The sequence below is a fragment of the Amphiprion ocellaris genome, chromosome 5, assembly GCF_022539595.1.
Source record: "Amphiprion ocellaris isolate individual 3 ecotype Okinawa chromosome 5, ASM2253959v1, whole genome shotgun sequence".
In the NCBI taxonomy this organism is placed as follows: domain Eukaryota; kingdom Metazoa; phylum Chordata; class Actinopteri; family Pomacentridae; genus Amphiprion; species Amphiprion ocellaris.
The window spans coordinates 19,925,510-19,951,555 of NC_072770.1; the positions used below are offsets into that span (position 1 = coordinate 19,925,510).

At 39.7% G+C, this 26,046-nt stretch overlaps 1 protein-coding gene across 13 annotated transcripts in view; it reads right to left on the bottom strand.

Moving 5' to 3' along the window:
- Window positions 1-26,046, bottom strand: part of slc2a9l2 (solute carrier family 2 member 9, like 2) — a 166,101-nt gene that overhangs the window by 36,567 nt on the left and 103,488 nt on the right. For 9 of the 13 annotated variants that reach the window (XM_055010563.1, XM_055010565.1, XM_055010568.1 and 6 more), the window contains one exon: window positions 8,308-8,770. The exons of the other annotated variants lie outside the window; for them this stretch is intronic. In XM_055010563.1, the coding sequence (XP_054866538.1) occupies window positions 8,528-8,770 (243 nt within the window). In that variant the 3' untranslated portion in view covers window positions 8,308-8,527. Of the gene's footprint in view, window positions 1-8,307; window positions 8,771-26,046 lie in introns of those variants that run through there. 13 annotated transcript variants of the gene reach the window in all.

Genomic DNA, 26,046 nt, shown 5'->3' on the forward strand with positions numbered 1-26,046 from the left:
GCATGTGTAATAAAATGTGTCAGGTTTATCCATGAGGGCTGGTGGGTGGGCTCCAGTTAATGCTGACTTTCCTCTATGTGACTCAGATGATTCTGCGACTTAAGCTGCATGGCAGAAGCTCGACTTCCTAATCTCTGGTTCACATTGCTGCTGAATCAGTTCAACGTTATGTGCCATGTGGCTTGAAGATTTATGAAATGAATAACCCCAAGCGATGTTGGAAAGACTTGAAATCATCCCTCAACTGATCCATTTACAGAATGAATGTTTTCTTTCACTGCACACTGTCAAATGCAATTTATTGCACAAAAAGTGGTGGAGACAACAGCTCCGGGTGGCGTTTAGAGGGTGTGTCTGTTTACATGCTCTCTTAAACTTTATTGCTGACTTTCTCCTCTGTTTTTTTATTTATAAATTGGTTCGTGAAAGCATATTGCGTTTAAAGTTCCTGTGTGTTTTTGTTGACAAATTAAAGACTTAGAAAAAGAATTTATTAGATATGTAAATGCATTTGTTGTATGTTGTATGTGACTCTGAAAACTGATTCTTCTATTTGACTGACACCCTGCAGAGTCTGTCAATACCACTGCGATACCAAAATCTGTCTATTTCACACAGGCCTGCTAAACTAATGGGCTTGATGAGGCTTGACCTCAGGCTGAAAGTGGAGGCTGGTTCATTTCAGAAGTGCAGATGACGCAGGGAAAACGCTCTCAGTCCTCCACTTTGGACAATAGTGCTGATTTAATATGTGTTGAGAAAATGAGAATTGACTGTCTTATTCAATCAGCTCTATACTTAAAAACATCTTTTTTTCAATGCAGAGTGGCTCAGCTGAATGTCTTTGCCCTGAAAACCAAGCCAGCAAGAGACGGGAGAAGCTTCATCACATATGTTGTAACAGTAGGCCTCGTGACAAAAGGGGAACACACTGAAACTGTGAAAAGTGTTTCACACAGCTGAGATTCTCCTGCAGAGCTTTGGGTACACAATGTTCAGGGCAACCTATTGCTATGTCAGGTCATGTTCTTTGCTTTTGACCTGTTAGTTCTTGGTACCTGTTGTGTGTTTTAAGGTTTCTCACTGCTTTTTCACTTCGTGATGTTCATTAAGAACATAATCGCAAGCGGCACGGAGCTAAACTCTCACCATGCGTTGCATGTGGTAGATGTCTGGTGAGAGAGAATGGTACTTTTAGCGGTAGGAGCTCCTTCATAAACTGAGCATAGGTGGAACATGCAGACTCAGGCATGTGGCCAGAGGTCTTTAGGTTGATGTATCTCTGTAGAATCGGCCACAGGGCACATGCTCATTAGTATGAGCGGCTCATTAGTGTGACGGTCCCCTACTTCTACTAGCGCAGTGGTGAGAGGTGCCATAGTGCTGCCTGACTGAGCTGCCTTTGCTCTACTGTACAAGGTCAGTCAGGCATGAACTATAGCCCACCATAACCTCCCCCCAGGTTGCTGCCCTAGAAAAGTGTCCTGTTGCCATGGTTACTGATGCATACGTCTTCATTTATGTTGTGTTAGTGTCACGGCAGGGGAGAACAGGTGTCTGGCTTTCAGTCATTCTGGAAGAGCTCATTAATGGGTGAGGTCTGTGTGAAACAACTTGTGGTGCTGCATCAATCCCTCTATAAGTATAAGTGGAGCTTTCTCACCTTGTCTTTCCACAAGTTTCTGACTTGGTGGTAGCATCATCTGCAGAGCGATACCACTTTTAGAGATTTTCTAAATAGCCTGACAAGCAGGCTGATCTTCCATTACGTTTCTTATTTAGCCTCATTTAGCCTGACAGTGCATTCCTGTTAACACAAATCTTTTTGGAAGGTATTTTGTTTCACTTTGTTCCTATTAATAAGCACTGACTGAGATATCCATGCTGCATGACATCATTTTTACTGGACACAGAATTCTGCTTATTACTCATTGGACATATTTAAATCTCTGTATCTCTGGAGTCTCTGAACAAATTTGAAATGTGGCCAGTTAGTCAGGAGTCACTGAAAAAAAATGAAATTTGACATGTATAATCCTTTTTTTTGGAATGACATTTATCAATAACTAGCATCAAAATAGAAGCACAAACAAAACATATTTATATCAAAAGTTGTGGCAAAGTTACCTAATATTTGACAGGTGTTCTAAAGATTTACCAACAAGCAACATTTACAGCCATTGCATGACTGTTTTATGCACATTTATGGCTAAATGTTATCAGAAGCTCTCAACTTTTTGCTTCTGAACCATTTTAAATGGAAAAGAGAGAAAATTTCACCGTGTGCCATCTTGACACAAGTAATGACTGCATCTCTCGCAGAATGGGCTCATATGGCCTAATGCAATGTTACATCATTGCCTATGCATTTTATTCTTATCTGGTGCAATCTGTCAGAAATGTTGCCGTATATTTGGGTTTATCAGATAACAATAACAATTTTCTGGGGTGATGCACCTTCTTTGAACAGCTATGCAGAACCATTATTTCTTTGTCTTTAAGTGCAGGTGTCAGTATTTGGGCCATGTGATCTGTGCTAAATTTAAAATGGGTCAGTGATGAAAATTCTGATAGACTTCATCAACATTTGTAATTTTATGTCAGGCCTGTTACCAATGAAGCTCACCTGTGTGAACTGTCTGTAGTTATTTCAGATGTACAGCACTGAACCAGATAGATTTGTAACAGGGAACAAGGTTTAAGAATTTCATTCAGGCTGATGGACAGAGACATTTATCTTCCCCGTATCGCACTGACCCAGATCACACCATGCAGTGTGCAGTGATGCAGTCTATGGGAGTGATAGTAGGGCACAGGAGCTGACACAGTGCCAAAGCTATCAATCCACTGAAATAATGAAGGTTCATTCCAAAAGCAAATCCGCTCATTGTGGGGAGGCAGCGTGAAAGACAAGGACACTAAGCGCCTGAACAAGCTTGTGTTAAAAAAAAAAAAAAAAGCTGGCTCAGTGATTGCCACGATTTTGGCCTCACTGGGGAATATAGTGGAGAGATGTAAGGTGCAGGCCATCCTGGACAATTACAATCATTCCCTCCACGACATCGTGTCAGGCCACAGGAGCGACTGACCTTTGGTGCACTGCGGCACTGAACGGTTCAGGTGATCCCTTGTCCATACAGCAGTCAGGCTGCACAACACCTCAACCAATGGCTAATATCCAAGAGCCAACAGCTGATGTCTTTTTCTCTCTCCACACTCATCACTTTCAGCCACTGGAGTCTTTGTAAATATGCTTTTATTATGTTTGTTTATTCTTATTTCTGACTTTAAATGTATTGTTTATTGCCTCTAACCTACATTGCATGAGCCAAGGGGGCACCTGAATTGGACTGGACTCTCTTTGATAATCACTTGCATTGCAGGTGATCCTATATTATTTCCTCAGCACAGACAAATTACAGTTAATTAAGTAAGCTCATGCTGCTATTTCATTAAAAAAAAGGTGAAACTATGCATCTATATTATATTTTCCCTTTAGCCTAGTGGACTATAATAAACCAGAGAGCCACCCACTGCAGCAAGGCCAACTTCTTCCACGCCACCTGCATCCAGCACATTTAGATGTTCACTGAAACACTCAAATGCACACAGACACACACACACACACACTCCTAGACACATTTACTGTCTCAATATTTGCTCAAGGGTGTCTAAAATACTGAAGCTCACTTGTGGTAGCCAAGTACCACCGAGACTGAAGGGAGAAAGCAGGTGCTTCAGGGGTCTAGCAGCACTATAATGGAGCTGCCAGTAGAAGAGCCCTTTAGCCAAATCACTGTTTTATTAAGAGCAAATGTCAACAAAGGCCTTTAAGCTACAGCCACCACAACAAAATTGAAGTTCTCACAGTATCACAAATACCCCCGTACCTCCCTGTTGGGCGACAAGGATCAAATGATCACCTCTCTGGTCAGTCTACAAATGAGGGTTAGAAGATGCAAACATGCAAAAGTGCCTCAAGATGCAAGTGTGGGAGGCTGAGAAGCAGCAGGTCAATGTTACTTTTCAAAATGAGTTGTGTCTGTATTATTTAATGGCAGTTAAAGATTGTATCATGCTGCAAAGCATCCGACACTGGGTAAACTCACATGAACACATCATCCTGATTATTATCAAGTTGTGAGAGATTTCCAGGTATTTTTGTGCATTAAACTATCTAAACATCTTACAAACCTAGATATAAACTCATCCCAATGTTTTAAAAAGCTGAATATACTACATGCTTCCCCAAAAGGAGGAAAGAATGGAGCACAAGTGCAATATGCTGACGCTCAATCCCTGCACCTGTGTGGACAAAAGGATGACAAATTGCATAATTATGATTTACACGCCAAACTGATATTAGAGGCCTGGCACCGGCAATTTAGAGGATAAAATTATTACTGCTTGTCGCTTTTGTTTTCCATTAGCAGTGATGAGATGGAGAAGCCAAATCCAACAGAGTGGTAAATGCAGTGGGAAGGCAGAAACCAAAGTGGGTTAATCCTCCACTGCTGTGGCAACTCACTCTGTGTAAGAACGACAGTGGCAGGAATACTGAGGATTCTCATACATGTCTGCTTGCACAGAGATGATTAAAAACTTGGACAAAATTAGAGTCATACATGTTGTTTTGCAAATTGCAGTGAGACTAAGCAGGGGAAGATGAAATGAGCAGGTTACTGAACGTTCCAAGTAATTCTCATACCCTGCATATGATCAAAACCTTTGGTGTGACACTCCTGTAAGGTAGTAGACTTTATGAAACGTAAGTAATATTCGTGGTGAATGGCTTGTGATTAACTTGGACAGGCAGACTCCTGCATTTCAAACAGAACAAAGACACCAGCTTGTCAGAGTTGAAGTGCTGAGGCAGACTACAAGGAGATTAAAAAAACAGCAAAAAATGGCTCATTCATCACTGAAGTGGCACATCTGCAGGGTGAAGAGTCGAGCCTCCTGTCATTGTTCAAACTGTAGATAACCTCCAACTCAGAGCGAAAATATCTGAACTGCACGTCACAAAACGAACAGGGAGTCAGAAGACGCTTTTTGTCATACACAATGTAACCAAAAGCAGAAAATAAAGAGGAAATCTCCATTTCCATCACACAGTTAAACTGATTCTGAACCATCAAGTCAAGGCAGAGTCATAAAAAGACACTAATGCATGAGTCAGAGGCACTGCAGAGAGGAAAAAGGAGAGAGCATTTGCTGATGGATCAGCTATCATTGGACAAATGGACCACCACGACTGAACACCTCCGCTCACTAAAGACTCACATTATTTCAAGTCTCAAGTGCCCATATTGAAAGATTTAGCGCAGCTGCAAAAGCTTAGTAGATACTGTAGTGTGTCTGTCTGTGTCGTTATGGCAAAATGTGGTTCGGCAGACACTGACTGTAGCAGGAATTAGCACAAAGGTGGTTTTGAATGTGTTGGCAGGTGCTTATATGTCTATGTCTGTGGCCAGGCTTTTGTAAACACAATAGTATCTAGTTGCAACTCTGCAAGATACAGACACGAAACTGTATGTAGGTTGAGCTCACTGATTACTCATGTAATAACATAGTAATAACGTCTGAGTAATCACATGTTGAAACGTGAGCATGTTGACTGGTGTTGTTGCTGTGATTACAGTGGAAGATGATCTCTAGTTGGGTAATAAAGTCACTCCTTTTTGTGTCAGCGCTTGAATCCGGTCTGTGAGGGTTCATTACATATTTACCGTCACACGGGGCCAATAAACACTTTATGGACTTTGTGATGGTCCACCAGTCTATCAGCGTAGCAGCCTGCTGGGATTTGTCCCATTATGCTTGATGGCCAGTAAACCACTGCTTCCACTGTACCTCAGCAAGGAAATACTGTTTCAAAGAGACAATTTTGCTTTCAAAAGGTGCAGTTTGGACTTTCAGCTAATTTTTTTGAATAAAACGAGAGCTTTGAATTGCCACCTATGTCTTCAGGTTAATTCCAGGGTTACAAACCTCAGGAATGAGTTGGTTAAAGGTGCTCTGAAATTATACAATACTTGTTGAATCTGATCAAATTAAATTAACACTTTTCTGAATACACAAAGAATTTTCAAACACTGGGAGGTGTAAAATTACATTTTTCTTCATTGATACTTTTTGATAATTTACAACCTGGAGGGGCCTTGATGATTCTTGTCATAAGGTTTAAAGGGCTAGTTTACTTAAAAAGTAATTACTTCTGCAATAAACCTAATTTCAAAGTGTATTTTCAGTTGGGGATTTCAGTTAAGTGAGCCTTCCTCACAGCAAATGCAAGCAGAATAGAAACACCACCTCCTGCTGCACCCACATCTTACTTACTAACTTACTGCATAATTCCCAGTCAATTTAACAGCACTTCCAGCATTGCATTACTCTACAGTGCGCCTTAATAAATGTATAATATTTGTCTTTGCAACCCTGCTGTATCATAATTAGTCTCCCACTAGCAAGCCTTTCTGTCAATTACCTACTAACTAATGCTCCTAAGACTAACTCCTGGAAGAGAGCTATAAGAGACATTACTTCCAATTATTATTCTCTTCTCTTTCCTGCCTGCTTGCCAGTTGGGCAAATATAATCTGTGGTGCTAATTCACCGGATATGATCAGGAATTAAACTGAGAGTGATGATATGTTGAAATTTGCCCACCTTTCTTCTACAGCGCTGTATGAAAACTTGGACAAGCCGTTATCATAACTTGACACACACACCTTTGTGTCTGTGTGCATCTAGATGGGAGGGTAGAGTGGCAGCCCTCGGGGCAGTGGACTTTCAAATGTTGAGTACACCCCACTGTGGAGCAAACTGTGACTGCTATCTAATGCCACGCTTGTCTGCCTCTGTTCAGATCACTTCCTCCGCTGGCTCCTGCCATCTGGTGGGAAGTAGCCTTGGCTCTTTTCAGATTTGGAGAGGCTCCAAAACACTGTCGTCAGCTTTCCTGTCCTCTCGGTTTTCTCTCTCTCTCGCTCTCTCTTGTTGTTCATATTAGGAAGTTAACCAAGACATCAGTATTATGGGTGTAATCCTGCAAAATATGTCTCTCCCCAGATGCACGTCTGCTGCTGTCTCTCTCATTTATGAAGATGACAAAGATGAAATTTGTTAAATCTGAGATGAAGGGATGCAGTATGCCATTATAGCTGTCCTTGGTGATGCAGACTGAACAGCTTCCAGGTGTTCAGGGACACTTCCATCTGTTCTTTAAACAAACACAAGATTTATAGTCTCAACCTTGGTATAAACAGCGCAACAAATGACTAGGCCTTTCTGAAAGGTGTGAAACCTACAAAGCTTCCCTCAGCTCTATGGAATGTTTAGCATCTTTCAGCTCCTGGTTTGACTTTTTGGCCCACAACTTAACAGCTTTGGTTCGCTGCCATCACTGGCATTGGTGTAAAGCCCAGATGTAGCTGGCAAAAACTCACTGTACATGACCTGCTGGGCACCAAAAAACTGAGACAGAAACTTAGAGACTACAGATGGTAAAGAAAAAGGAGGATGTAGCAGCTAAAAAGTCTAGTACAAATTGTTGGGAACAAAAACAATGATAGAAAAAGAAGTGAATACTGGGCTTACATTTGTCAAAACACAACTCCAAATAAACGTTAATAACAATTTGTGGGATCTGCTAAAAAAACATGCAGTATTTTACTCAATTTTGTACCACTTTGCAAATAATTACAAGATGACTTCTTGTTCAAAGTCAATACAACAGGCCTTAAACATAGATATTTTTGTTTGAATGTTATCATAATGGTTTAATAATTGCAGGATCCTCTTAAAGACATGGCAAAAAGTATGAAAATATTTTAACACATGCAATAAATTATGTTTAAAAATCTGATGTATTGACGGTGAAAAAATGTCAAAATTCACACTGGAGGGCCAAAAACATTTTTTTGAGTTAACACGATTTTGTGCATAACCTGTATATGTAAAGTCAACAGAGATCTAAACTAAATTACCACCCAGCAATGGCTGAAAGAAAAGGATTCTGAGATCACGAGGAGACAGCAATCTTGTGATTTAGGAACAGGAAAACAGAGAGAGAGAGACACCACTAACTGACTTAGAATCAGCAACAGCTGTCCATTACCACCTGAAAAGGAAATGCATTATGGCTCCACAAAGAACCACAAAGGAAGGAGAAAAGAGTGGTCACAGAGGTCTAATGTGAATTAAGTAAATCCCATAGATCCACTTTATTTGGCACTTTATTGTATCTGTTTTGTAACTATTATGTGACCTCTGTAATTCAGGCTGACTCATAAACAAAACAGGATCTCATGGTTTCCTTCATTTTATTAAGAGACATAAACCATGGATTACTGTAAACTGAAATCCTGTAATATACCTAAATATTCCTGTCATAGAAAACATATAAAAAATGCATTTAAAATGAATTGAATATTTTTGTTAAACATGTATGTTTTATGTAAAAACTACAAATATTTTTACTTTATAATTTGACCCTGCTTCTCCAATATTAGTGTTGTTTGTTCATTCAGAAGGAACTCTCTGTCTTTGTGACGTCTTGGGCTTTTCCATTAGTGTCAGGCTTAATGGACAGAACCAGCTCCATTTCCTGGCCAAGGGAAGGGTTGGGCATTTTGTTAATCTTAGCAAAGCTCTGGCTAATGTCCATAAATGTTTTATTTTTGGTTTCAGGGAGGACGACATAGAGGTAGATAGATCCCAAGGTGCACACCCCCACAAACACCAGGAAGGCAAAGGCCTGCAGCAATTCCTGCACAGACAGAAAGCACACAGGAATTAGACATTAAACAGATTTATTTAAAGTTACTTTTTCTCATTTACTGATAATGCGCGTTGTTTATAAGATCACTGATCACCTGCAATTCATTATTCTTAATCAAATATGATGCCAAGTTCAGTTTAACTTTGGTTTTATTTTCTTCTTTCTGCACTGAAACCATTTGGGGATTTTTGGTCTGCTGCTTCCACAGGGCCAAATTCTACCATTTTTCAGCCTTTCCTAAATTCTTGCCAATTCCAGAGAGACGTCATCTGTGGCATCTGTTTTGTCATCTGTGTGTATCCTACTGAGGACAGTGTAACATCCCCATAATTTTCCACTCCAAAGATCCCACAAGCTTGTGTACGAGCATAGCTCACATTTACAGCTCAGACTTTCTGAACAATACATGCATGCATGTATATTTGTGCTGAAGTCTCCACAGTGTGAAAGCTAACCTTGTCCAGTGCGTTATGCCAATAATAGAGATTAGTGACAGATTTAAAAATACACCCTGACTGATTACCCAGAGGGAGATTTAGATATGGAGAGAGGGTTTTATGTGTGTGCGTGCGTGTGTGTGTGTGTGTGTGTGTGCATGTGTGAGAGAGACATAGAGGGAAGGGAGAGATTTTGTGTGGGTCAGAGAAACTTGACTGACCCTCACCAGTGTGCCATCGAGCTATAATCCCCTGCTCATGAGAGGACAGACCTCAAATGCAGCACTATGCACCTGGTATTAGAAGTGCAGTGTCCAAACAACCGTGACCTCAATGAAGAACTACTTACTGCTTTCATTTCAGCAGTTATATCACCACCGCTGTTACACTCCATCACTGTTTTCCTCTGTTGAGCGCATTTCATAATAGCACCAAAAAACAGAGCATCATGCAAAGGCCCTGACCTAGTTACCACGTCGCTTCTGTGATGTAACGTTCAAGCACAAAGTTAGCAAGTTCTTCAGAAAACATTGCCTTTCTCTCTCTGTTGTCCGAAAAAGTGAGTCATAGTAGGAACTCTGAATTTCTGCGTACACTACGTCTGTTATTAATCGATTTTTTGCAATCCTCGTGGGTTGAGGACAGTGAGACACTTCTGTGTTTGTCACTGGGACAAGCTTTTGATCTGCTGTGGTGGCTCAGCTGTGTTCACTTTGGCGCTCATACAAGCAATTAGGCGAACACACAAAGACCAATCAGTTGCGGCATACAAACGCACGATGCAGGTTTTCATGTTTCATGCTTAGAATACATGCTGGACCCAGCGTGACGTGACATGAAGAGAGTTGGCCCTTTCAGTGATGGGAAACCCCGAGTGGGGGTGGGGCAGGATGAAAAAGGACAAGACAGAACAGTGTATTACCACATGGAGTGAGACAGAATGGAGAAAGGATGGAACAAAACAGGAGTGGAGAGGATGAGACAGGTCAGTGAAGAATGGGGAGAGAATAAAACAAGAAAGTTTGGCAGGATAGCACAGGATCAAATGAAACGGAGCAGAGAGGTAAAGTCTAGTAAAGAATAATGACAGAAAACATGGTGCAGACTTGGCAAGTGCAGGACCGGATAAGAAAGGAATGGATCCAACAGTCTAGGACAAGTCAAATCTAGGAAAGTGATAAAGTGACAGGATAGGACAGAACAACATATTGTAACACACAATTTGAATAGCAACCACGACAAGGTAGGATGAGACAAGACAGAACTGGAAAGGAGTGAAACAAACCCAACAAATGGGACAGGAGAAGAGAGGACACAACAGGAAAAGACTGCATTAGACAGGACAGAACAAAGAGGTCTCGGAAGTAAAGGGACAAGACAGAATACCTCAGGACAGGACAATCTTAGATAGGACAGGACAGTTATAGACAGAACAGAACAGCACAGAATTTGACAATTTAAGATAGCACGAAACAAAGAAAGAAAATTTAAGACAGGTCTGTGCAGGATGGGACAGAACAGAGAATAAAGTGATGGGACAGGATAGATGAAACTGAAAAGGACAGAAAAGTATGGATTGAGTAAAAAAACCATATAGTCTAGAACAGACAAACGGAACAGAAAAGGCCAGTAAAAGACAGGACATAACAGGACCGGACAGAAAGGGACAGTATGGTACAGAATGCTACAAGACAAAGGAGAAGGGTGATGGACTGGCCTGTGAAGGAAGGAACAGGACAGTGAATGTCTGGTCAATGTGGGATTAGACAGAATAGGACAGAGAAGTGTGGGTTGGAACAGCCTTCGATAAAATAGCATATTTCAGTCACAAAACAGGCAAAAGGCAAAGGACAGGACAGGATTGGACAGAACATTGCAGGACAAGACAAGAGGGGACAGTTGAGGGCCAAATTGTGCATGATGAGCTCAATACGATTGGCCAGAAGGGGACAGTATGAGAAACAGGTGATGGGATGGGACAGTGTTGGACAGGCAGCATAAGATAAATCAGTGGTAGATAGGATGGGGAAGGATGGGAGCAGATGGCACAGAACAGACCAGAGGACTGTAAAAAAGGACAGAATGAGAAAGGACATTCGGCTCAGAACGGGCAAAACTGGAAAGGGCAGAACAGTACTCAACGGGACAGAAGAGGGGTAAAGGAGAGCAGAATGCTTAAACGTTGACTGTAGATGTGATGGCAACATTAACAAAATGTCCTGGTCCAGTGAGAGACCATGAAATGTACTGTCACGGTCACCTGTTCTGGGGCAACAGCGACTCATCATTGGTGGTAGGAGGGTGAGCGGTGTGCTGTCGAGGGATTATTTGCATGTGTGTGGACTTTTATAGATTGTTTTCCCAATGGAAGACACGCTCAAGGACAGTGTCTGCGATGCATTAAAGACTGAGATGTACATAAGATCAGACTGCAAATGTCCTGTCACTGGGCTGCTAGTGATTTTATGGATTCCTATACATTGATGTTGTCACATTGTAAGCGTGACAACAGGAAGACAATCGTTTAGCCTCATAGATATGGATCGCCGCTACAATAATCCTCACTCATTGCAAAGGCATGCCCAAATGCATACAAACTCACTGTACACTAATGAATATGACTGAGTGTGATTGATCATTAGTCTTTAGAGATGTCACAGACAAATAGAGCTGGACATTATTGCTCTGTTTTCATAGTGTCAATAAATCACCTGTATATTCGCTGCATTTTTCTTTCCAATACACACATTTCATGTCATCAAAGGCCTGTAAAAATCGACTGACCAACCGTAAAATATAGGCTTAATGGAAATAGGTCTGTTTTTTAACTTTTAATTGTCTTTACCCACAATGGAAATGTTAACGCTTATTTGAAAACTTAAAAGATTTGGCGAGAGTTGGTGGTTTGTCATTTTATAACAATAAACTGTTGGGAAACAGAATTAAGACAGTCAAAACTCAGCTGAAACGGAAAATCATTTGGTTATAGCTGTTCTGGAGCTTTTGATCCTAACACACAATAGTTCTCAGCAGATGTCCAGCTATTTTAATAGACTTTAAAGATCTCATCTATGTTGACAGAAAAGATAAATGTCATTTGTAAATCATTAATTGTGTGCTCCAATTAAAAGCCCCAAAACAGACTCCTTGGCAGAACTTGTGGTGAGAAAAGTAATCTTTTTTTTTTTAATGAGAACAAAGAATGCTATGAGAAGACTCACATGCATATCCACCTTACTCAGTTTTTATCAGTCTTGATGATGATTCTGTAAAGCATTCCTGTCAATTTGTGGGGTTTAAACTTGGCTGGATTATAAAGTTCAGTGAACTCGAATTAAGCACTATAGAATCTGTCATGACACCTAAAGTGCCACCAGGTCAGCACGTTTACGTCAGTAGTGTAGTGCTAGTGTTCTTATTGCATTCACTAGAATGTGCACAACAATCCTCTGTTTCCATTATTTCCAGTCTATTTCTTCCAAATGTGTATTTTAGCCTGGAGAATGAAACAGTGAGACACAATGAAAGTAGGAAAAGGTCAGGTTAAATAAGAGATCTCGATGGAAACGCTAAAGAAATTTATCTGTGTGCCAAACTGCAGGAGGCTGCACATTATGTGTCGACTGAGAAATAAAACTGGAGGTGTTTAGTATTCAGCATGATGCCATGACTTCACAATCTGCCTAAACAATAGTTAAATGAGGTCAGCTGTTGCACTGCTGCTACAAAACATTTGGTGATTTTCTCCTGGGACAGATGGAAGAGGTTGCTGTGCCATGAAATCATGTGGTGTTGTATATATTCCAGGAATACTCCAACATGAGTAAAAACATACTGAAATTAACTACATTAAAATTAATCTAGCTGAAGTGATTATGGTGGTCTTGCTTCACTTTGGCTTGCTTTAATTCATTTACCTGAAATAATAATGGTCCTTTCAAAACCCTGATAAAGTGCAAACTGCTGCTCTTTTAAAGCGAGACACTGGGATTCTCATGCAGCCCAGAGCATAATAATAGTGAGCACTGTCTGGCCAGAATTCAGAGATAAAGACATTAGTCAAATCTCCAAAGAGGGAGGTAATAAACCACTTTATCAGTCTGAGTTCTACTCAAAATATTCATGTGAGAAGCTTAGAGGGGAGGCCAGGGGTGACCTTCAAATGATTCACCAACAAAACAACTACAAATCAGCAAACTAACTAAAAAATGAGAAAAAAACAACCACAAAACAATGCAAAATTACCACTGAGACACAAAACCAGCACAAAATGACAAAACAGAACTACAAATACACTAAACAGCAACAGAATAATCCAAAATTAATACATGAAATGAGCATGACAATGCAGAAAACAATAGACAGAAAACAGCTAACAAAGAGACATAAACAACTGCAAAGACGCAAAATGGCCACAAACACATCAAGATTTTCTGCAAAGCTTATAAACAGCTACATTTAAACAGCTAAATTTTGCATGACTGTGTTCACAGGCCTGTTGACTTATCTGTAGCTATTCACTAATTTTGTTTTTGAAATAAAATACTCAGAGTTGTTTTGTTTCATCTCCCATTCAAAGGTTTCTCCACCCAGCACACAGAAGCCCAGTGACACCTCAGCGGTGGTCTGTTGTGGAGGTAAAGGGATGTGACAGAGCAGCAGTGTGTCGTCTGCACAGGGGTCAGAGCGTGTTTCAGGTGCCAGTCAGGAACCAGTGAGTCACTGTGGTGATCTGGACGCCTGGTGAGCCTGCGAGTGAGTGGACCCAGCGAAACACAACCAACAAAACCGACTCTGCAATATTTGCGGCATCGGCCGGGCTAAAAATAACCCTCTGTCACTTTACGTCTCTCACACTTTTACAGCTTCCTCGCCACGGCCAGCCCTATCTCCTGCACTCTTCTCTTTGCCTCCGTAAATCCATTTATGCAGGTCCTCTGTGCCATTGCTCCCTCTTTGCCGTTTAACTCTATTATGTGTCTAATTGCATATTCAGCTCTAGATCTACTTGTCCTTCCACTTACTGACATCCATTGCCAACAATCTCACTGAATGAAGAAGCTATTTTATCATCACATCTCATCTCTCCTCTCTTAGACTTCCTATTGAGTGATAGCATATATACACTCACCAGCCACTTTATTAGGTAAACCTGTTCATTTGCCTGTCACAAACCGCAAAAACTCCTCAGGAGCGGCCCTTGGAATACGACAGAGCTGAAGTATTCACCCGGGTTCCACACTCCCTGGATCCAAATCTTATTGAACATCCATGGGATGTGCCAGGATAAGCCTGATCTAGGTAGGACCCATCCTGCGACCTATAGCACCCGCAGAATTCACTGCCACCGTCCCGGTGCAACACAACATCCCCAGAGGCCCTGTGTCCATGCCCCACTGGGTCAGAGGAGTTTTAGAAGCATAAAGGAGATCAACACAATACTAGGCAGGTGGTCATAATGCTATGCCTGATCAGTGTATACACTCACTTGTTCCAATTCAGTGGCTGAAAATGTGCATAATTCTATGATATGTTTTCCATATATCATCTGACGACTCTCTAGATGAGGATACATGTACCAGTGTAGATCAGACACCTTCCTGACTACACAGCAGACCTCTTCTGATTACCTTGACAGCTTTTAAGATTACATACTGTACACACCTTATGTCACTCTCACATGCTGAGAGCAGTAGAGCTCAACACATTTACATAAATGACTTCTGTGATCCAGTTTTTCTAACCCTTGGCAGCAAATCTGTCTGATCTGCAGAGTGAAAGGGAATTATGTACAAAAGAGCAAGCAAACGCTATGAAGATGACAATGGGAAAAAGTGACAAAACAATTGAAAAGGCACCCTAAAAATAATACTTAACCCTACTGAAAATATTTTTGGTAACCCTTGGCCAATTTAATGATCCTAAACGTTTAGTTTCAGTTTGAACCAGTTTTCATTGAATCACTTATCCATAATTAACAGTATTGTTCCATTAGATTGTTTTCTTTGAATGGATATGTTTTAACATTGTATTTTTACTCAGTATCACAGTAAATATGGGCCTTTTCAAGATTAAATAACTTTAGTTAAAAACAGGATATATTAGCATGATTTTTTAATTATTTTGTAGAGAAATTAGGTAGTGGAGAGAACCAAATTGTTAACAAACAACAAAGTGGTAAATAAGTTGTAATAGTTTAAGAAGAAGGCCCAAATGCAGGACATAGAAAACATGTAAGGATTAAAAAAATCAAGAACTTGAATACCAGGCTTTAAGACATAAATGTAAAGATAGTCAAAGGAACACACAGTACAGACACAGACTAGGTAGAAAGGCAAAATCCAGGAACTGTTATGATCCTGCTCTAGCTCCTGCCCTTCTTTCTCCTTCTTCCTCTTTTCTTCCTTTTCCTTTATTCCTGTCTTTGTCATCTGTCTCTTTTGTATTTTTCTCACTCATCCTGTAATCTCTCTCCCTGTTGTCTCTCTCTCTCCTTGTCTTGTCCCTCTGGCTCCCTCTGTTTGTCTGTTGGTCTCTGCGTCTGTCCGTCTCCCTTGTCTCACTCACCTGCCTGCACCTTGCTGACTGCAGTGATGCACATCAGCTGCAGTAATTAGTCACCCTTTTAACCTGTTCTCTACTTCACCTCCTGCTATTTAAGGCCTGTGCTTTCATTCACTCTCTGCCGGATCATCGACCCACGTGGCTTCATAGACTCAGTTTCCACATGGACTCTGTTTTCCCCCTCAGACTCAGTTCTCCTCCCGGATTCTCACCAGCCCTGCTTCAGTCTCCAGCCTGTTTTTCCTGTCTCTGACTTATTTACCAACAATGCATAATTCACTTCCAAAATCTTTGAAATATTTTAAATGCTGTGTTGATTACATGAATCTACAGTCTTTCTTTCCTCATTTTACAGCCCCATGGCAGCTATTATTGACCGTGCCGCTGATAGAAATGTACATCACGTCTCCCCCTGGTTCTGCATGTACGCATTTCCATCAGATACACACAATACAGGATGTTTTCATCAGAACATTGTTTGAAAGGCCAAGCAGTGCTCAAAGCTCGACGCGTACAGCACAGACACAAAAAACTACCTTTGAGTGAAAGTAAAGGAATGAGTTGCCCTGGGTGATTTGATCAAGACTCTTGTGTATACCTCTTTATACCTGAAATCGATGCAACTGAAGTTACAAAAAGAAGAAAAGATCCTGCAGAAGTAACAACTTCTTCCTCTAAGATACCACCATCTGCAGGTTTGATATGCCCTTTTCAGCTATTTTAGTTATCAGTTCACTCTTTGCCTCCAACGCATGACACTCTGGTGCAGCTGACTGAAGGGACAAAATTAGTTTTATCTGGAGGGGCTGCAGTGAAAACAGGCTGCAAACATTTGACGGAAGGTCAAAACACTGTCACTACGACGTCCACTGAGCCTCCAGCAAAGTTTCGCTCTGATCTCAAACTTCTGCGTTGACTTCTGTCCAACTCTCTGTTCCTCATCACCTTAACACGTCCTTCAAGAGCGGCCTGGAATAATACATTTTAATAAAAATAAAGGTGTCTGCTGCAGTGGACAGGACATGTTTGTACTGCAAAAGGTGTAGATCTATAGCCACAAGCTATAAGAACAATAAGGTTCCAAATAAACTGTATTTATGCAGGACACACATGTTTAGTATTGGTTTTCTAGTTCCTCACGGAAGCCTTTTCTCCTAGTTATTACTGAAACCTTTCACTGAACTTGACTGTCTGGTAAATGTAGCAGTACATTGAATTAATAGAATTCACTGTGGCTGTAGCATTTAATACAGCATACAGCACATAGCACTCACTTAATGACATGAGCTGTAAACTCCATGTGCACTTGGGGATGACTAGTAATGACGCACCCTATAAAGTGAAGCATGTAATGGAGATAGGTATACTGTAGCACGAGGCAATTTGCATTTCACGTGTAGTTGCTCGCACAAGTCCTGATGAAAGCCTGCAGCTAAATGCCTGCAATCAAGTGCATCAACTGGAGGTCAGATACACTCCAGAGTTACGTTGCTATGAAGCTCAATCAAGCACAGCATATCTAGGCACAAAGGAGTGTTTGAAAAAAATCAATACAAGACTACGGATCGATTTAATTCCGAAATAAAGAATCATTTAAGAGATGTAGAATTATGAGATTGCTAATTTATGTTGAGGAGGTGAGGATAACACAATCTACATGCACTACAGGGTATATATATTTCCAGTCAGGCCTTTATAAACCCTTTTATAAATACTAAGCAGAGAAAAGCACATGTGACGATTCACCACAATTACCTATCATCTCTCTAAAACCTTTGAAGTACTAGTTTGGATGTTTTCCTGCATCCAGTTTAAACCAGTAAATGTTTTCCTGGGAGTATTCCAGGTAAAGCAGCTTTTCAGCAAAACAATCTGTTCCAGCTAAGATGGAATCATAATAATGCATGTGAGAAAGAATGCTTTAATTTTAAATTATTACTAATTACTTGCGTAATTTTTTATATTCATTCAATCATAAAGCTAATTATGTGAAAATATTTCCTATTTCCTAGAGTATACTGATGTGGCATGCAAAACAATCGTTATGCCCTAAACTGTGAAATTACTACTTATTACTCCAATAAAACCTCTCTTGAAAGCTTTAAGCTAAGCTTCTCATCTTACTGCAGGGTTTTCTCAAAAGACTAAATTATTATTTGAAAACAATCCGAACAACAAGAAGTGAAAAAGTGCATGAAAAAGTTGAGCAAACTGGAGGTTTAGGAGGGCATGAACTTCAATGCATGGATCTTTATTTTTTCACCTCACCAAGACTGAAATGTCAAATGCCATTAGGATCTAACGAGGGACAAGTGGGACATTATGTCCGAGGGCAAAGTTCTGTCTCTATAAAAAGCAGGAGAGAACTATGTCCTCAGCACAGAGGGCAATTATAAGGCAGACAGTAGAACTTTACTTCTGTCACACTCGGAAATGTAAAACTGAATATGTAAATGTCAAACAATTGCCAAGTACTGCAAAAATAACACTTTAAAGTATTGTTTTCTTTAAATATCTTTCAAATTATCTTTTTATAGATTGGTTTCCATATTAGCCAGATAGTGACAGAATGGTGCCGTTAATCAACACATTCTTCATAGTGGATTGTGTCTAAATATGCTTTAACCTGCCTTAAAGAATAGGTCAACATTTTTAGTGATACATTCATTAGATTATAGAGTGTGCTATGGGCCAAAAAAGGCTTTGAAATGTTGCAATACTGGAACCGGTCCTAAATCAACTGGCATTAACTGGCAGATGACACCTACAAACAACACCAAAACAAACGTGGCCTGTTTTATGTGCAAGCTGAAGTAGTTTTTTCATTTTGCCTGATGAATGTGTACCTTTAAAAAGCACAATATTTTATGTCTGCAGCAGTAGGACATAATGACAATATCATACATAATAACATGTTAATTTCATTACAGGAGACGCTCCCTGCAATTAGGTGGGAATAAATATGTGCGTTTAACAGCATTGACATCAGTAATTAACCAAAATAAAGTGGAAATATGGTCATATTGAACATCAGCAACAATCCAATATCATGCATCTTTACTGACAACCCCACTGTGACAAATCCTGGAGGTCACTGTGGTTTGTTGGTATTAGTAAAGAAATGCCTTTCTGACTCATATACAAATTCAAAATCTGGAAATTAGGGGTTGTTGTATATTTGAGGATGGGACAAGCACATGTTTGCAACATCAGATATTCTTTTTCAATGCAGAGTATTGGTGTGAGCTTCCATGACACCAAGGGGAAAAGGTGTTTCATAAATTTTGGATAAAGTGGTATTTGCTCCACTGAGAAATCTATACAGTATAGCACAACTCTAAACAGATGTTTTCAACTAAAATAATAATATATTTTTTTTAAATCAGGTTGTTATTTGAGAAATCATGAACATGCCCCCTTTAAATTGCTACAAAAAAGTTTTTGGACAAGTTCTGACTGTAAAAATCACTGGAACATTTCCATCATAATAGTGATGAACTCCACCTGTGGTTACGCTGTTGGTGACACCTGTGTGAACTTCAAGGTGACAGATTTCATACATCCACCATAAGTGACCTTGGAAGTGGTTAGTTACAGGCAACTACAAAAATGGTAAAGACAAGGAAAATAAGATTAGAGAAAAGGTCATACACTGTTTGCTTAAACAGAGAAGGGCACTCTAATAATCAGATCGGAAAAAATCCAATCTCTGACCAGCCAGAGTTGGGTATTTACCAGATAAGGGACATGTGGCTCAGAACAAAAATGGCAGACCCACAAAGACCAGCAGTACACTGAAATCAAAATCAATCAATGAGAATAGCCCGATACAATTCTGTTCAATAGATCGCTCAAGATTTGAGCAGTGGGAGGGAGAATGATACAGTGAAGACCATTCACAAGTTCAAAGAAAAAAAAAAAACACCTATAAATTTACAAATGAACATGTGTAGAAAGACAGCAGGGTTTGGAGATGAGTGTTAAGAACTCCACCCTGACTTCAATAAGGGCACAGCGAAACATGGTGATGGGAGCATCAAACGCCTGAGACTGTTATTCTTGCAGCGATGTGGAAGAACTTGTATTTATTGATGTGAACTCTGAAGTGTACAGGGGACTTCTGGGTGCAAATTTCAAGCAGCTGAACTGAAACATGGAGGAAATTTTTACTGGCTATTACAGAATTTTGTTGATTCAATTCATGGACTGATTTCTAAAAGGTGGCTAACTAGAAACTTATTTAAAGAAACTATTTCCAAATGTACATTTTTGTCTTCATCATTTATATCTATAATGTTATCACTAACATTCCAACAAACTTTATATGTGGATTATTTTGCCTGAAAAATGTGCTGACAAAAAAAGTTTATGCGGTAAGTAGTTACCTTTAATGGGCTGGTACACATATTTATAAAACTAATATACATACATTAAAGTAGTATTAGTATTCTAAAAAAATAAACAAAAAAAGCATATGGACCAAAATGTGCAACTACCTCTTTAAACCTCACCAACAAATTCACCAGCATTTTAAATCCACATGATACCCGTTTATGCACAAGGTCATTAAGAGGAAAAAAAACTTAAAATAAACACCAGCTTTAGCAAAGAGACAGCTAATCTCTACATCACATGTTTGATTTAAAACCCACTCACCCCACACTCCAAACTACTTCATCTTGGCCTTGGTGTATTAGAAAGGGAGTGAAAGGGAAAAAAGACAAAAGACACAGTGAATATGAAGACACAGACAGACACGGTTATATTTATGGTTGGTTGAAAATGAAAAAGGGGTCGAAGGAGCAACAGATACAGTTATGTCTACTCAGTGAATCACTTAGAAGTACTTGAAAGAGAGATCTGAGTTTTGCAGCTGAGGAACACAAAAGAGGACGGATTGAAACCAAGCAACAGCACAGAGCTGGTGAATCCAGGCATTAAAATGAGGATGCCTTAGATGTGACCATTTCAAACTAAAATGTCATGTTGTCCTCTTTGCAGTTCAATAACAGCCTCTCTGCTTATCTGTGGTAGCACTCCGTTGATAAATAGATGGAGTCGATGTGTTCTATAGGTCAAGGAATGCATAAAATGATCACATTTAGCACATAAAATGATGATCTATCTGATGGTTCAGCTGTCGAAGATCATCTTTGAAGGTATAGACCTATACTCATGGCTTTCATGTTGACATCAATGTAAAAATTTTACATGCAGCGATAAATGTAGCTTCAAAGTGCATCACAGCTAGCTGGATGTAACCCAGCCAGTTATGATGAAGACTGTACTGAGTCGGGGGCATCTGTTGAGACATTAAAGATCAATGTAGGGGATCAAAGAAAGAGGAAGACAGCACAGGAGAGGCGGTAAATTCAGAATACAGGCTGTGATTCACTTTGTTTTCCCAACAACACCCAATAAAATCCCTCAGTAATGAACAAATACACAAAATCAGGCATATTTCTTTTCTGCTTGTTTTCTCTGCAGATCAGATAAATCTTCCAGACTGTTTGTTGCTAGTAATTTCCTGAGTTTGCTTTTGCACAAAATCATACATTCACTCCTTCTCAACAGCAGCCCACTAAATAGAGAGGTTTTTTGTACCTTCGTATGTCCTGAGAGTGTTTGACAAAGTAAGTCTACAATGGAGCAGGTGCAAATCTGAGAATATAGGAATTTTATCAATAGTAACATATTGAAAGAAGCATGAAGAAGCCAAGGAAACTGCACTGTGGGTAGAAAAGCCCTAACATACAGAAATTATTCATAGAAAAGTATCTTTCCTTTGATTGTGGAACAAAAGAGTCCACAATACATCCAAATATATGGTTTTCAGTCTTCTGAGAAAACACAGCTCTGGTATGTTCATTCTGTCTGCGCTTTCTCTGTCTTTAATTGACACAACGAGAAACACTGGACTTCATATTTCTGTCTTAAGTATAGGAAGGAAAAGATTAAAACAAACTTTATTCAGTTTTTATGGCTCCACAGTCTTTGAAGTTGTTCCTTGCCAGTATAAAATGTGCAGTGATGCCACTAGTGCAGTGTTTCTGCTGTAAAATGTATTTTCCCAATAAGATTTTCAGAGTTTTTCAAACTTTTAAATTCAATAATAACACATATAAATCCCCAGATAAGGAGGGAAAATGAAATCCAAAAACAACGGCCTAACCTAAAAACCGGTTACATCAACCTGGTAGCTCACCCTGATGAGCAGGTAAAGAGTATGGAGCAGCAACACAGCGCCTGTTATTGTACATAAATCGTGTGTCAGGAGCCATAAACCTTCTTTCCAGGAATAATCCTCTGAACTCCTCAGCCAGATCTGGCAGATACACTGCATGTCTCTCTGTGTGGCAGAGAACAATGCAGTAGCATACAGGTGGCTGCTGTATGTCCCTTTTCTCCCCAAGCTTCATGTCCCACAGCACAGCCATAGTACAGAATACACTATGTAACAGTGCAACCAGTTTTTCTCAGCGTTGTCCAAAGTGTGTCTGTAAGCTAAGGCTGCTTTCGTGTTGAAGGTGATGAGTTCAGTTTATCTCTGCGTGTCAGTAGAGCTAATCATGCTCCATGCTCCATCTACAGACCTCTGTAAGTTTATTAAGAGCAGGTATGCTCAACAAAAATACAAACAAAATATGCAAATGATTTCCTTTCAGTCTTATAGCAAAAGTCCAAAATCTCATTTCTTTTGTTACGGTTAGTAAAGGATTAAGTTTAGTGAACTGTGCATAAAAAGTTTTTGCACTGTTCAGCTGGTGACAAATTCTCAGCCTTTGTGTTAATCCACATTAGAGCTAGGTGTCTTTAAAGGATGATCAGATTGTGTGACCAGAACACAGACACTCCTTTGTCCGGTGACTATAAAAGACCATCTGAAGATGCACCTTAACTTAAATGACACAGTGCCACAGATGACAAGAAAAAGAAGAGAACAAGCTGTCAGTAAGGGCTGTAGACAGGCGTTTGGATGTACACAACTTCACCATTTGTTGTCTAAGAAATCACTTCAGACAGCTCAGTGCAACAGTCAATCTGCCACATTATCCACACAATGGACCTGTCCAGCAACATGATCCTGTCACACAAAAATCCCTCCAACTTCACCACACCCTTCAGTAACAACATTACAACATACTAAGGTAAAAAAAAACAGCGCTGTGAGTGCAGACCATTTATTCTCAGTCTGCTCATATTGTGTGTACTTGGTTGCTTCATGAAGTCCATTCTGTTGTAAAGATGCCATGTGTTGGAACAAAAAATATTTTTACCTATGTTGAAAAAAATGTATAGAATTTAATTACGGAATACATGCTGCTTCTATATTTTGTTCGGAATAAAGTGACTTCTGCACAGTGTTATTGCTTTACTCTCAGTGTTCATGGTCCAGTATTAGCAGGGCCAAGCTTATTTCTTATCAGTGTCTCACGCGCTGGTCTGTGGAGGATGTTAGTTTGGCTTAAAGCTGTAAAAGAGTAAATGTCCACATGGGTCACAGATCCTATTCTACACTGGGCATGGCAACATCACAGGCCTTGTTAAAGGGGATGTCAGTCCAGAACATTTGACTCTTTAGACTCAGAGCAGATTACTGAGGGTATCTAATCTCTTCTGGGTTCTGTCTGGATGGTCAAGTTGGCTTTGGAGTGAAGCCATACAGCTGCTATCCTTATCTTCACAGACACTGAATGAGCTTAGAAGTAAAGCTAATTTCAACAGCGTTTGGCCAACAGTTTTTATAATGTGCTGTGAAATCTACTGAGCAATAAGATTATAAGACAGTAATGAATAAACAAGAAAGTGCTTAGGAGATAACCGTAGCTGTGTCATGGGTTAAGAAGGCAAATTCACAGTACCTGGAGGTCTATCTGATTCCTGTAGAGCAAGTGAAAAAAAAAACTGTACACAACATCAGAAATATCTCATTATCAGTCACACAACCACACATTATGGCCTATGGCAAAAAATATAGTACTACTATAAAAAAAAAACCTATTAATTCTTTGATAAATATCTCTCAAACCCTGACGTCTTAGAATAATATACTGCAACAAACATTCATTTATATATTTATTTTTTCTTTTTGATGCATTTATGCTTATCATAAATATTTTTCATAATTCAGTCAAGCCAGACTGGTGAAGATCAGAGTATAAGTCTGACATGTCATGTTTATTGATATCTCTTGGCTTCCTTTCAGTTTTTGTCTGCTACATGAAGAGATTTACCTCACTGTGTATTAATTTTTCTATATTTGTGTTTAAATGTTTTGCTTTAAAAGCCAATTGTCCAGTTTCCAGCACAAAAGAGAGACGTTTCGGGAAACTTGGACAGTTATTATGTCAAACTATTTTTATTAGCCCTACAATTTAATCAATGTTTCCTTGTATGATTTCCGACGGATAAGTCTCAATTAGTCCGCAGAGGTGGATTTTTAGTAGGATCGCAATCGTGATTGTCAGCAGGCAGCTGACGTAGTGTTCACTTCTAGTCATAGTTACAGTGACGCTGTGCAGCTATCTCACAATGATACAGAAATCTTTAACAAACAGACTGTAATTCACGTCACTGCCAAAATCTAATCAATTGGTCCTTGTGTCATGTCTAGACCATCCCTTGCAATTTAATCCAAATCTGTTACTCCGTTTTTGAGCAACGTTGCTAACAAACAGACAAACCAATGCTGATTGTCACACAACTCCGCCTCCTTGGTGGAGAAATAATAATAATTATAATAACAATAATTATGTGGTTCCTTTAACAAAAATAAACATTGTTTTATTATTTTATCTGCTGATAGCGATGACATGCCGATATCACTCTGGATCCCTAACTATTCCAATGGTTTTTTTTTATCTTGATGATATTGTTAAGTCGGTGCAACGTAAACTAATACTACAAACTCAATGTGAAATTCAGCAAAGTACAGCCAATCCATCAAGTGACCAACAGGGACCAAGTAATATCCCCTAATACCACTACAAAATATTTTAAAACGTACAAATACAATGTTTTTGCAGAAAGATGCTTCAGTAAGATGTTTGTAAAGTAATAAGACCCTCAAGAATAAAAAAGTGAAGGTGGGTAACAGTAAAAAAAAACAGACTGTGAGAGCAATGAAAGAGAGGGAGAGAAATCGAGGAGGTAAAATGAGAGGAGCAGTGATGCGGAGTTGCCTGGAGCAACATGCTGGTTTCAAGAGGACCCTGTAGTTTCCAGGAAAACATTCCAGTTCCTGTCACTAATAGGCTCTTCTGTATTCAACTGTCGTAACTGCTTATTCCTCGACTGTTAAGAAGTACATGTATCCTCCAAAAATAGGAGATTGCTTGGGTCCCATATGAAGCACTGCAAAGATAATCATAATTCATAACAAACAAGAATTAAGGGACTATTGTGACTATTCTTTTTTTTTTTATTTTTTAGCAATTTAATGCCAGAAAATTGCATTAAAGACAGCCAAAGTCTGGCCCAACATCCCGTTAGCTTTTGTACACTAATACTACTTTGCATTGCTCAGTGTATTTACTTATAGAGGATATGCTGTAGTGGGTGTGCGAGCAGTGGCTCAGTGTTTAAGGCTTTGGAATACTGATCAGAAGGTCGGGGGTTCAAGCCCCAGCTTCACCAAGCTGCCGCCTTTGAGCAAGAGCCTAAACCATGTTGGCTTCTGACCCCAGCTTCCTAACAAGCTGCAATCGGTGAATACTTTGTGCAATGACAATAAAGTTGAATCTTGTCTTTTAGCAGATTTTCTTAAAAAGCTAACAACAAGACAGTGGGGTCTTCAGTCTATATTCTAAGGTAAATAGGTATCTACTGCTGTCCTGGTCTCATTTAACCCCTAAAGATGTGTTTTTAATTTTCACGTGAAAAAAACCCACCCGAACAGTCCAAAATGAACAACCTCGGAAATATTTCATTTCAATGTCCCTCTTTCTGTGGCTTAGGTGAGATCCAAAAAAAACTGCAGTAAAACCAGAAATTTTTACTACTGCTTAATCAAAATTCAAAATTACAGGATAACTACGAGCCTAACCATGTTCAAAAATTTCTCAACTTCACCTTCACCAAATTTGACGCAATAGAAATGAAGCTATAGGACAGCAGGTCCATGGTAATCATAGTAACGCTAGACAGCCTCTCTACTGAGTGTGCCAGGCTCAGAAACTTCCTCAACTTGAAGGTGGGCTGCATTTAAATAGCAGATCCAACCTGCTCACAGTGCAGGGGAAGCTCAGTCACCATTATATTTAT